This window comes from Petaurus breviceps, unplaced genomic scaffold (genome assembly GCF_028583685.1).
Source record: "Petaurus breviceps papuanus isolate PSGF00001 unplaced genomic scaffold, PetGlider_PUasm1.0 287, whole genome shotgun sequence".
NCBI classification, from domain to species: domain Eukaryota; kingdom Metazoa; phylum Chordata; class Mammalia; order Diprotodontia; family Petauridae; genus Petaurus; species Petaurus breviceps.
The window spans coordinates 1,103,451-1,115,692 of NW_027186029.1; the positions used below are offsets into that span (position 1 = coordinate 1,103,451).

At 48.7% G+C, this 12,242-nt stretch overlaps 1 protein-coding gene across 2 annotated transcripts in view; it reads right to left on the reverse strand.

The window, feature by feature from the left end:
* Positions 1-490: 490 nt before the first annotated feature.
* LOC138167697 (zinc finger protein 135-like) overlaps positions 491-12,242 on the reverse strand; it is a 19,434-nt gene continuing 7,682 nt past the window's right edge. The window contains exons 2-6 of one of the 2 annotated variants that reach the window (XM_069096668.1): positions 12,056-12,182; positions 11,456-11,551; positions 3,957-4,131; positions 2,334-3,214; positions 491-2,221 (exon numbers count right to left, since the gene is read on the reverse strand). In XM_069096668.1, coding sequence (XP_068952769.1) covers positions 2,353-3,214; positions 3,957-4,131; positions 11,456-11,551; positions 12,056-12,110 — 1,188 coding nt within the window. In that variant the 5' untranslated portion in view covers positions 12,111-12,182 and the 3' untranslated portion in view covers positions 491-2,221; positions 2,334-2,352. Of the gene's footprint in view, positions 3,215-3,956; positions 4,132-11,455; positions 11,552-12,055; positions 12,183-12,242 lie in introns of both variants that reach the window. The other variant, XM_069096669.1, reaches the window with a different exon arrangement.

Genomic DNA, 12,242 nt, shown 5'->3' on the forward strand with positions numbered 1-12,242 from the left:
ACCAGGCTCTGAGCGCTCCAGTGCCTGCTTCAGCTGTCTCCGTGGCCGGCTGAACACTGTTCACAGCCACCCATTCCACAGGGGTCAGTCTTCACATGCTTGGGGCAGACAGCTCCCTAACTGACTAGGGGGTCTGAGGCCCATCCTAAGTTACCCTCAGCTTGGCTGAGCCCATGTGCTGAGGCAGTTTGGCAGGGTCCGAGCTCAGCACCAGGATAAACCCTGGAATGGGCTCAGCAAGCCCTCGTCTCATAACCCCGTACTCAGTAGGGCCCCAGAGAAGGGTCCAAGGAGCCCGTGTAAGACTGACTCCCAAGGAGTCCTTCTGGCGCTTCTCCCCAGTGCAGATGTCACGATGCTCACTCAGCACAGCACAGGAAACAAGCCTCACACCTTTGTGGCATGCAGACTGAGCTTCTGGGGACCCGGGCATGCTTTGGACTTTCTGTGTGTCCCTAGGGCTGAACACAGTGGCTGGCACACAGTAGGCGCTTATTAAATGCTTTCCTTTTTATTTAGTGTCCATGGCCAGTTCCTGGGGTGGATACCAAGAACAGAGGAAACAGGACTTGTGGACGCAGCACAGACATGACTCAGTCAGTGAGGTCTGAGGGGCTGATTATGACATGGGGGCTCTGGCTTTTAAAGCTGCATGGAGATGTGGGGAGGGGAGCTCCAGGTCCCAAGGTCCAAAAGAAGCTTCTGGGGGGCAACGAGGGTCTAGTGTCACTGGCTGTTGGGCCATCAGCTGAGGCTGGGCATGAGGCTTGAGAGGATCTCTGAAGCCAAAGGACTCTGTAGACGGGGGTGAGCAGGAGCCACAAATTTAGATCGATGTTTAAGGGAGATTAGACCAGCAGAGGGTGAGGCTCAGACTTGAGGGGAAAGATGGAGGGCAGGCTAGCCATTCAGCACTATCTCCCAGAAGAGGGAGGAGGGCCCATTCTGGGGCACTGGTGGTGACAGGGAGATTCATAAGGTGACTGGATGTGAGAGGCAAAGGACAGAGGATGTCTCTGTGTCCCCAGCACCGAATACGATCGCTGCAACTTGTTCAACAGTCACTAAAGGCTTGATTGGTCTCTAGGCATAGGCTAGGTAACTGCTTCTAAGAGTACAAAGGCTTCATATTCCTCCAGTTTCCCCAGCTGCTACCTTAGGCCACCCTGTCCCCATCCAAACTCCTGCAAATCGTGCAAGCTTTTCTTTCGTTTTTAACCTACAACAGGAGTGAATGAGATTTCCAAAAGACAGAGTAACTAGAGAAGAGGATCAAGGTTAGAACCTTGGGGGACACCGGACTTAAGGGGTTTAATAAGACAGGAACCAGCAAGAGGCCAAGAGGAAGCAGTTAACAGTGTGGGAACAGGAGAGGGTGACATGGAGGGAAGTGGTGGGCAACGATGCCAAACACTGAAGAGGAGGAAAAGATCAAGAACGCCTCGTGGGGTGGCTAGGTGGCACAGTGAATAGAGCACCGGCCCTGGAGTCAGGAGGAACTTCCTGAGTTCAAATCCCGCCTCAGATGCTGTGTGACCTTGGGCAAGTCACTTAGCCCCAATTGCCCTGCCTTCCCCCCTCCAAAAAGAAAAAAAAATTAAAAATAAAAAAAAAAACTCCCACCAAAAAACAACGTATAGAGTGATGAGAATATCACTGAAGACTCTTTTAAAGTAATTTCAGCAAAGGGGTTGAGAAAGAAACCAGGGGTAAAGGATCTAGTTTTGACTAGGTTAAATCAGTCTCACGGCAGGTGGGGAGAGGCAAAAATAGAGACTGAGATAGATAGAGAAACAGAGACCAGGAGGGGGAGGGAGGAAGGGGAGAGGGTGGGAGGAAGAGAGAGAGGGAGAGAGACAGAGAGAGAGACAGAGAGACAGAGAGAGGCAGAGAAAGAGAGAGAGGCAGAGACAGAGAGAGAGAGAGAGGCAGAGACAGAGAGAGACAGAGAGAGAGAGGCAGAGACAGAGAGACAGAGAGAGAGAAAGAGAGACAGAGAGAGAACATAAACCTTACTAATGGATGGACTAAGGTCCTCAGAGCAGAAGGCCTCAGGTGTAGCAGGTGATTTGGCCTCAGCAAGGAGGGGGATCCTTCCTTTGTGTTGGAGGGAAGGTGAAGAGTGAGTCTGAAGATGCCTGAGGATGTCAGACTCACAGAGAACACAGTAGTTGTCTTTGTCTAAGTTATGTCTCACCAGGGTTGGCAGGTGTCTGAGAACCTGAAAAGAAAAACAGCTGCTGTGGGACACTATAAAGGGGGTTTCTTTATCCACGGGATTTTACCTAAGTTTGAATTCAGTGTGTCCTGGCTGAAATCTTCACATTCATTACCTTTATAAGGCATTGCCATTCAAAAGGCTTCACCATGAATTCTCTGATGTTGAATGAGATGTTTGCTCAGGCGGAAAGCCTTTCCACATTCATTACACTCAAATGGTTTTTCTCCCGTGTGGATCCTGTGATGGGAAGTAAGAACCGTTCTCCAGCGGAAGGCCTTTCCACATATGCCACACTCATATGGTTTCTCTCCCGTGTGAATCCTGTGATGGGAAGTCAGGCCTGTGATCCAGCGGAAGGCCTTCCCACATTCATTGCATTCATAAGGTTTCTCTCCAGTGTGGATACTCTGATGTTGAGTAAGGTGTGCACTCAGGCGGAAGGCCTTCCCACACTCATTACACTCGTATGGCTTCTCTCCAGTATGAATTCTACGATGTGAAGTAAGTTCTGTTCTCCAGCGGAAGGCCTTCCCACACTCATCACATTCATAAGGCTTCTCTTCCGTGTGGATTCTCTGATGTCGAGTAAGCTGCTTGGTCTCACGGAAGGCCTTCCCACACTCATGACATTCATAAGGTTTCTCTCCAGTGTGAATTCTCTGATGCTCAGTAAGTCCTGTGCTCCGACTGAAGGCCTTTCCACATTCACTACACCCATACGGTTTCTCTCCGGTATGAATTCTTTGGTGCCGAGAAAGCTGCTTGCTCTCGCGGAAGGTCTTCCCACACTCATGACATTCATAAGGTTTCTCTCCAGTGTGAATTTTCTGATGACGAGAAAGCTGTGTGTTCCGGCTGAAGGCCTTTCCACATTCTTTACACTGGTAAGGCTTCTCTCCAGTGTGAATCCTCTGGTGCCGAGAAAGCTGTGAGTTGTGGCGGAAGTCCATCCCACATTCATTACATTTATGAGGCTTCTGTCCAGGACCAATCCTGTGATGGGAAGGAACGGATGAGTGTGGTTAAAGATTCTAAGTCATGACTTGCATAAGGTTTCTTGTCAGTGTGCATTCTATTCTGTTCCATAAATTCTGAATTATAATATCAGGGTTGTGGTGCAATGAAACAACTTCAGGACCTGGAGCTGAAGGGTCAGGCTTGACATTCTGACTCCACTACCTGCCTCTACGACCATGGGCTAGCCAATTCACTCCTGGAGGCTCATTTAAACAGTCTGCAAAATGAGTGGGTAGTGGTGGAATGTACCAGATGATATCAAAGGTTCTAAAGCTAAGATTTTCCACTTAAAATATCATTTATATGCACCACTAGGCCGTCTGGACAAAGCATGAGACTTGGAGTCAGGGAGACCTTGAGTTCAAATCCTGCTTCTGACACTGAAGTCACTTTGCCTCTGTTTGTCTGTTTCCTCATCTGTAAAATGGGAATTTTACATTATAGTATTATTTTATATATTTTAATATTTTATAAAATTACAATAAAACAGCATCGCCTTCCCAGGATTGTTCTGAGGCTCAAATGAGACAATCTGCAAAGGCACCCTGAAGTGCTATAAAATGTTAATAGCAAACAATAATGACTATTTTAATGTATCATCATCACTAGGTCTGCAGAACCTCTCCAGCTCCAGGCCCCATCTTTATGATAGAGATCCCGGACAAAAGGCTGCTCTAAGAGAGAAGCCCCCGCCATATTCAGTGGCGATTTCACTTGCCTAGATGGCTTTTCTTCACTGCTCCGCGGCCTCCCCACTCTGGGAGCGGCCTCGGAAGCGTCTTCCAAACTGCAGCCAGAGAGACGATCCCTGGCACATCTTTCCTGAGACGATTCTTCAACTGACATTCCCAACTCTGAAGCAGATTCCTCGGCTTCCAGTGTCCCCTCACCATCTGGAAACAATGAATTAGAGAGACAGACAGACAGACAAGAGATAAAGCGATGATCCTGCTCCCCTTCTTGGGAGAAAGGGACCCATGCTTTCCTTAGGCCTGTGTTCTGTCTTTTCTATTAAGGAACACAATCTTCAAATGTTGTTGGCTAGGAAAAATCATGAAAATACTGCTGTATACTTGTATAGTCATTTACAATTCAGAGAAAGTTTCCCCGTGGATCGGTTCTTACCTTTCCCAAGAAGTCTCAGTGGCTTCATCTGCTATTTATGCCCAAACCAGGACAGAATTCAGGGCCTCGTGGTGCTGGTGAACCCCTCATGTGCCCCACGTAATCGAGGGGCCCCATCCAGACTTCACTTTACCTCTCCTCAGCCAATGCTATCGGCCCTCCCCTTCCTCCCACTGTCCTGACTGCCGGGTGCCTAAGACTGCACACCAAGTGTGTGCCCTGCCCCACCCCATCCCTTCCTTTCTAGCTCTGGAAACACAATGGCCCAAAATCTCCAGCACCACTGCAGGGGTCATCTGAACCCACCGGCCTCCAGGGCCACTCCTCTTCCCTCTAAGTGTGCATGCCCAGATACTCCTCCCTAGTCAGTGCGCGCTAGCCTGCCTCCCTCTATTAGAGGGGAAGCTTCCTGAGGACAGAGACGTGGTCCCCTCTGGCACTGAGATCCCCCACCCTTAACAGAGGCCTCATCTATAGACGAGGCCTGAACGAGTGAGTTTTCACTCATTCCTTCCAAGTTCAGAAAAGGTAGCATCGTTTAATGTATAGTAATGGGGGCCTGTCTTTTGGACTGATGTCTGTTAAGGTCTGCGGCCCCCCAAAGGTCTCAGGCAGCCTCTCTGAGTTCAGGTCTGGTAACAGAGCACTTCGTGGTATGTGCTTATCTTATCTGAGGTCAGGGAGCCCTATGCTGTCACACAAATACTGTTACCCTGATGTTTATCTCAGGGTCAAAGGGTAAGTGCCCAGGAGTATGCAAGCTATTCTGGACACAGCCTCCCTGTTCTCTGATTGGCCCCCTACCTTCTCTCACGAGCTGTTCACGAGCTCTGCAAGTGCACTTTGGGGGATTTAAGGGCTGCAGCATGAGGGGGCGGGAGAGGTAGGGAGGGATGTAACCACACGCCCATCCTGCCAATAAAGCTGTCCCTTTCTCCATTTCCGCTGGCTCAACTTCTCCTTTATGAGAACATGCAGGACATGCCCAGAATGCGCACTGAAGGTCTGAGAGAGGTAAGACTCAGCTAGAAATCATAGGATCGCGACAAGTCACGACACATGTCCCCAGCGCTCAGCATACAGAAAGCCTTTGGCCTTAATGCCTTCCCTCTGCTAATTATCTCCAGTGAGTCCTATGAAGATCTTGTTTCTACGTGGTTGTTAGCGTGTTATCTCCCCGCTACACTCTGAGCTCTTTGAGAACAGGGAGTAGGCTTTTTGTTTAGCCTTTACTTGGGTCCCCAGAGCTTAGCGCTATAGTAGGTGTTTAATAAATGGTAGGTGATTGATTTATGGTAAGTGCTTCATTCATATGTATAACTTTAAAGGACAGAATGTGGACCAATGGGTAGAAGCCACATTTCAAGGGAGGCTATTTTGAGCTAGACGTGAAGACCATACATTCCAAGGATGTGAACAGAAAAATCTTAAAAGAAGAATCACAAACTATTGCCAACTCTATGAAAGAGTACACAAAATCACCGGCAAAAGAACTGACTGAAAAACCCCTAGTGATCCGCCTCACACACGGAAAATGAACAGTCCCCTCCTGTCACTCAGGTCGGCGCTGGAAGGGCTGAGGAAAGAAGGACACACTCCTCACATCGGCAGTGTGAGTTTGGAATGATGCAGTCACCAAACTCTCTGTGTCCTCTGGGCCAGAGATGATCTCACCGGAGAGTGAGGACAAAACAAGTGTTGACAGCAGCACTGTGTGAAGCAGCCAAGGGCTGGAAACAAAATCAACGTCCATCGATTGGGAGAATCACTAAGAAAGTCGTGCACGTGCACTTATGGGAGACCTCTAGGAACAGACACACAGCCATGTCAGCAGCACTCTGGGCAAGAATAAAAAACAGTGACTCCAACATTACAAGTGAACACGTGTGTGAGTAAAAGGGCCACACACACCCCCTAGGGGCTTCTCAGGTGGCACACTGCTTGGACAGTCACAGGTGACCCGGGTGGGGGTGACTTGTGTTGAAATGCCTCCTACTCTGACCCCAACCCTCAGGAAGATGAGGAAGGATAGGAGGTGGGGAAGGAGTACTATTATCAGACAGTAAACAAAGACCAGGTAGGTGGCAGGAAAGGGGCATCTGGAAGCCCTCAGAGGCTTGCAGCAGAGAGTCCGGAAATCAGGCTTCTTTCTTGTCCTTCAAGACAGAACTTTCTTCAGTTATTTTAGCTTAACCTACTTCCAGGCAGCCTTTGCCCCACTGGCTTTCTTCCTCTGAGCCTTAAACTACCCTTCCAGTTTGTTACCTCGGTCCTGACTCCTGGAGCTACAGGAAACGGAGTGATAATTTCTCCTTTCTTTCACTGACCTAGTTACCTAATTCATCACCTCTTTTTTCCCCTCAAGTAAAATACTACTTCTTCCCTCCAACTTTTTTCATTACGTTTTAAAACTTCATTTTCTGCACCTTTTTGTGAAACGCGTTTCCCCTGCACTCTCTGTCCCTTCTGTTCTTTTGGACACAGGGCTTCCACCTCAGACTCAGTTTTCTTCATGGGATCACAGCTCCTAAATGACCTACTTTGTATTCCCTCTTTTAAACAATGTCTTCGGAGTAGAAGCAGGACCTGCCCACAGCTCTGGCTTCCACCCTCCCCAATCCATGTAAAAAGGGGACTCTAAAAAAACTTTGGAGCTGCAGAACCCACAAAATGACACAGAGAAGCTAACCTCCCGCTGAGGACAGCCCGGCAGGCCGGCAGGAATCCAGCTCAGCGCTCTGGGAGCTGAGCCCAGCCCCACGCCGAGGCTTTAGCCCCAGGGTGGTCCTGACCAGCCGCAGCCAGAGGGACTCCAGATCAGCAGCAGCTGTGGCCGTTTCCAGATTTATCAATACATAGATGTGAAGGACAAGGTAAGAGGCCAGTGCAGTCTGGACTTTGGGACCAGTAAGTGGGAGTGCGTGGCTTTTACCCCCAGGGTGAAAAGCCACTGAGCCGCCAGCACAGCCAGCCAGCGCCACGTGGTGGCTTCAGCTCTTGGCCTGCAGAGTGTAGGGGGACCAAACACCAGTCTGAGGGGTAATCGCTCTTGCTTTAACCTGCTTGGATCTGGATTGCAGTCTAGGATGGAGGTTCTGGGGTGTGTGCCCAGCTTGCCAGAAAGTGTGGAGGTCTCAGAGAGAGCACCCATCTAATACCTCCGGCAGCTGAGAAAACCTCAGCGTTTGGGACAAAAGCTCCCCTTTTTGGTGGCAGAGTCAAGTAATTGAGTGGCAAAATAAGCAGGCAAAGGAAACAAAGCAGACAGAAGATTCCAACATTACCCTCCTATTTTGGGGACAAGAAGGAGCAAGGCATGGAACAGGAGAAAAACAGTGAAGTCAGAACTCCTGCACCAAAAGCTTCAAAGGAAAATACAAGCTGGTTACAGGCCATAGAGGACCTTAAGAAAGATTTTGAAAACCAAATAAGAGAAGTGGGGGAAAAACTGGGAAGAGAAATGAGAACAATGCAAGAAAATTATGAAATCAGAGTCAACAGCCTGACTGAGGAAAATAATATCTAAAAAAACAGACTGACTCAAATGGCAAAGGAGGCCCAAAAAGGCAATGAGGAGAAGAATGCCTTAAAAAGCCGAATTTGCCAGATGGAAAAAGAATCTCAAAAGCTCAATGAGGAGAATCATTGCTTCAGAATTAGATTGGAGCAAATGGAAGCTAATGACTTTATGAGAAATCAAGATGCTGTTAAACAGATCCAAACAAATGAAAGAATAGAAGGCAATGTGAAATATCTCATGGGAAAAACCACTGACCTGGAAAATAGACCCAGGAGAGATCATTTAAAAATTATTGGACTACCTAAAAAAGCCATGACCAAAGTAAGAACCTAGAAATCATCCTCCAGGAAGTTCTCAAAGAAAACTGCTCTGATGTTTTAGTACCAGAGGGCAAAATAGAGGTTGAAAGAATCTACCGATCACCTCCTGAAAAAGATTCCAAAAAGAAAACTCCTAGGAATATTATAGCCAGGTTCCGGAATTCCCAGATTAAGGAGAGAATATTACAAGCAGCCAGGAAGAAACAATTTGAATATTGTGGAAACACAATCAGGATAACCCAGGATCTGGCAGCTTCTACACTGAGGGATCGAAGGGCTTGGAATATGATATTCCGGAGGGCAAAGGAGCTGGGATTAAAACCAAGAGTCACCTACCCAGCAAAACTGAGTATCATGTTTCAGGAGAAAATATGGTCATTCAGTGGAATAGAGGACTTTCAAGCATTCTTGCTGAAAAAAACCAGAGTTGAATAGAAAATTTGACATTCAGATACAAGAAGCAAGAGAAACATGAGAAGGTAAACAGGGAAAAGAAATCATAAGGAACTTATCAAAGTTGAAGTATTAACATTCCTACATGGAAAAACAATAATTGTAACTTATGAAACTTTTCTCAGTAGTTGAAGGGATTAGAAATATATATATTTGTCTATATATGAGGGTATATGGGCATATGAATACATATGTGAATGTGTGTGTATATGTTTACAGGTATGCATAGATAGAGGGCACAGGACCAATTTAACAGGAAGGGATGATACTTAAAAGGTGAAATTAAGAGGTGAGAGGAATATAATGAGAGGAGATGGGGAGAGACAGATTGGGGTAAACTATCTCATACAGAAGAGGCAAGGGAAAATGGTTACAATGGAGGGGAAGAATAGGGAGGCAAAAGGGAATGGGTCAACCTTATTCCCATTGAATTTGGCTTGAGGAGGGAGTGAAATACACACTAAATAGGGTATCTCACCCTCCAGGAGAGTGGGGGGAGGAGGGGATGAGGGGGGGTGACGGAAAGGAGGGCAGGCTTGGGGGGAGGGAAGTTGGGAGCACCCACTTTTGAAAATAGATGGGATCAAAGTAGAGAATAGAACAAGTGGGAGGTGGGACAGGAGGGAAGGAAATATAGTCAGTCTTTTACAATATATCTATTATGATATTGTTTTGCATTAGCCACACATGTACAACCTATACTGAACTGCGTAGCCCCCAGTAAGGGTGGGTGACAAGGAAGGAAGGGAATGAATCTGGAATTGAAAGTTTTAAAATCAAATATTCAAATATATATATACACACACACACACACACACACATATATATATATATACTATTATTAATACCATCTTACATGTAATTGGGAAATAAGATATACAGGCACTGAGGCATAGAGATCCACTGGAAAATTCGAAAGGTGTATAGGAGAAAATGTGGGAGGGAGCAGATTGGAGGAGGGGATATCCTGTGGGACTGCTATTTTGGGGCTGTGGGTAGGGGAAAAACGGGGAGAAAATTTGTAACTCAAAATCTGGCAGAAATTAATGAATGTAAATCAGAAGTTAATAAAGCATTAAAAAATTTAAAAAAAATAAAGTAATGCTTATATAGCAAAAAAAAACCCAATGTGTTCGTGACAGCCTCGGAGATCCTGAGCTCTCCCTGCAGGAGACACACAGGATGGAAACGTCGCCCAGGGTAGGCGCTTCCCTGCATCCCTGATCACATACGCCCTTCCACCACCTGCCCACCCCATGATCACGCTCCTTCTCATCTGACACCAAATTTCCTCTCAATGTCATGGCCACCTTTCTGCTATTTTTTTTTTGGTTGTTGTTTTTGGATGGCAGTTGGGGTTGTGACTTGCCCAAGGTCACACGGCTAGTTTTTGTGTTAAGTATCTGAAATCAGATTTGAACTCAGGTCCTCCTGACTCCAGGGCCAGTACTCTACTCACTGTGCCCCCAAGCCGCCCTGACGGCCACCCTTCTGGATGTCCGTCCTGCCCACAGATGGACATGGGAAGTACCTTCTCTCTAAGCACCAAGTTAGCCACTGTGCAGGTCCCATCTCCCACCACAGAATCTCTCTCTCCAGCTGGGGAATGTCATTTTATTCAGCAGGACCCCTTCCTGCCACTCGAACAAGATTCCTGCCTTCCTCTTCTTTCCCACCTTGGCCACTCTGCCATAGCCCTTTTCCTTCTAGGAGACTAGAAGGGTTCTTTTCCATCCACTGTTACAGCATATCGCCTGTGCTCCTTCCCCCAGAATGGAAGATTCTGCAGTTTAGTCCCCCAGACTCCCCTGCAGGCAGTCAGTTTTCATGTACACTGAATTGTACACAGGGATGCCTCAGGCCTCTTTCTTCACTGCCATGTCGATCACTGGGCCCCCAGAAGACCATAATTTTTTTTTTAAAAGCCTGAATATTCTATTTCAAGAAATCACAAATGAACAACTGCCCAGGTCTACTGGGGCAGAGGGCAAACAAAGACATCACCCCCTAAAAGAAAACGCCTCAAGAATATCACAGCCTAAATCCAGAGTTTTCACTCAAAGGAAAAAATACTGCAAGTATCCAGAAAGTAGCAGCTCAGGTGGCAAGGACTGACAGACAGGATCCCACCAGACCTGGCGGCTCCCAGTGGCAACGAGGGGAGATCTTGGAACAAGCAAGAACAACTTCTGTCCTTCCGCATTCCTGAGGAAAAGTGGAGTGTGGAAGAGGGGCTGAGAGACACAAGGGCCACAGTCCAGAGAAGCCAGCCGGGCGCATGCATCTGAGCACCTGGAGGAAGTGCCGTGACACTCAGCACCCGGACGCCTCCAAAGGCGCCAGAGAGCTCCAAAGAAACACAAGCAGGTGGCCGGAGACAGACAAGGTGGGAGGACAAAGGAGAGGCCAGTGCAGAGGGAATGCTCAGATACACCCCCCTTCCAGCATCTCTGAGAGGGGGAGCCGAGCTCACAGGACACGGACCCGCAGGCTGCATTTTTATTTATTTTGTTAAGCAGTTCTCAAGGACGTGTCCATCCGGCTTGGGTCACGCCAGGGAACGCTGTGGGCCACGTGCAGCCCGCAGGCTGTCCATTAGAGGCCTCCGGGCTCCAGCGGCACAGACAAGAGCGCAGATCTTGCTGGCTGTAGGGAGTGAGCGTGGCCCCTACCTCAAGGAGTGTTTGTGAGGGTCACAATACGCCTAAAGCACTTTGCCAGCCTTAAAACACCCACTGTCTCAGCCTGAGCTCTTGTCCTCACTTCACCTGAAGGGAAGGGCCCAGGTTTCTCACTCACCTGCACAGGGGTTCCCTGGGCTGGCTCCCTCGGGCATCCAACGTGCTTCCCCTCGCTCCAACTGGAAGATCACGGGGGGTTTAGAGGCTGTGAGTCCTGCTCATTGAAAATGGGAAAGTGCTGGGGGAGGGCGGCCAGCTCAGCCTCATTGGGCCGCCCAGCATCCCAATCCTGCCTCAGGTGTTTTCTAGCAGGGTGACCCCACCTCTACCTGCCTCAGTTTCATCCTCTGTAAAATGGGCAAGACAAAAGTGCCCCTCCCAAAAGGCCAGGGTGAGGGCCAGGTGAGCTCCCCAGGTGCCACATAAATGCATGCTGCAACCCCACCATTACCCGTTACTTTTTCAGTCAAACAAGCACTTTCTAAAGACTTTCTACACACTAGAGATTTGAAAAGTGGTTAGGGAGTGACGACCCACAGTGGGTGTCCTGGCACCCTGCCGGAGGAGGCATGCTGCCACGGCCAGGGCCACAGGGCGTGTGGCAGGCGCTCTCCCTCCCACCCACTCCATCTCTGGTGTCTGTCGCCTGCCTGCCCCGCTAGCTCGGGCGGCCCCACATTCCCTGCACCTGGGCCCAGAGGCAGCCTGGGCTCCTCACCCAGGCAGACAAGATTCCCGGAGGTCTCTAGCATCACTTCGCGGTAGAGTTCCATCTCAGCAGGGCCCAGGTGCTGCCACTCCTCCCGTGTGAAGTCCACAGCCACGTCCTGGAAGGTCACCGACTCCTGGAAACCAGAATGCATTCGTGCTTACTGGGACCACCTCTGGGACCAGAGAGGGCGGGA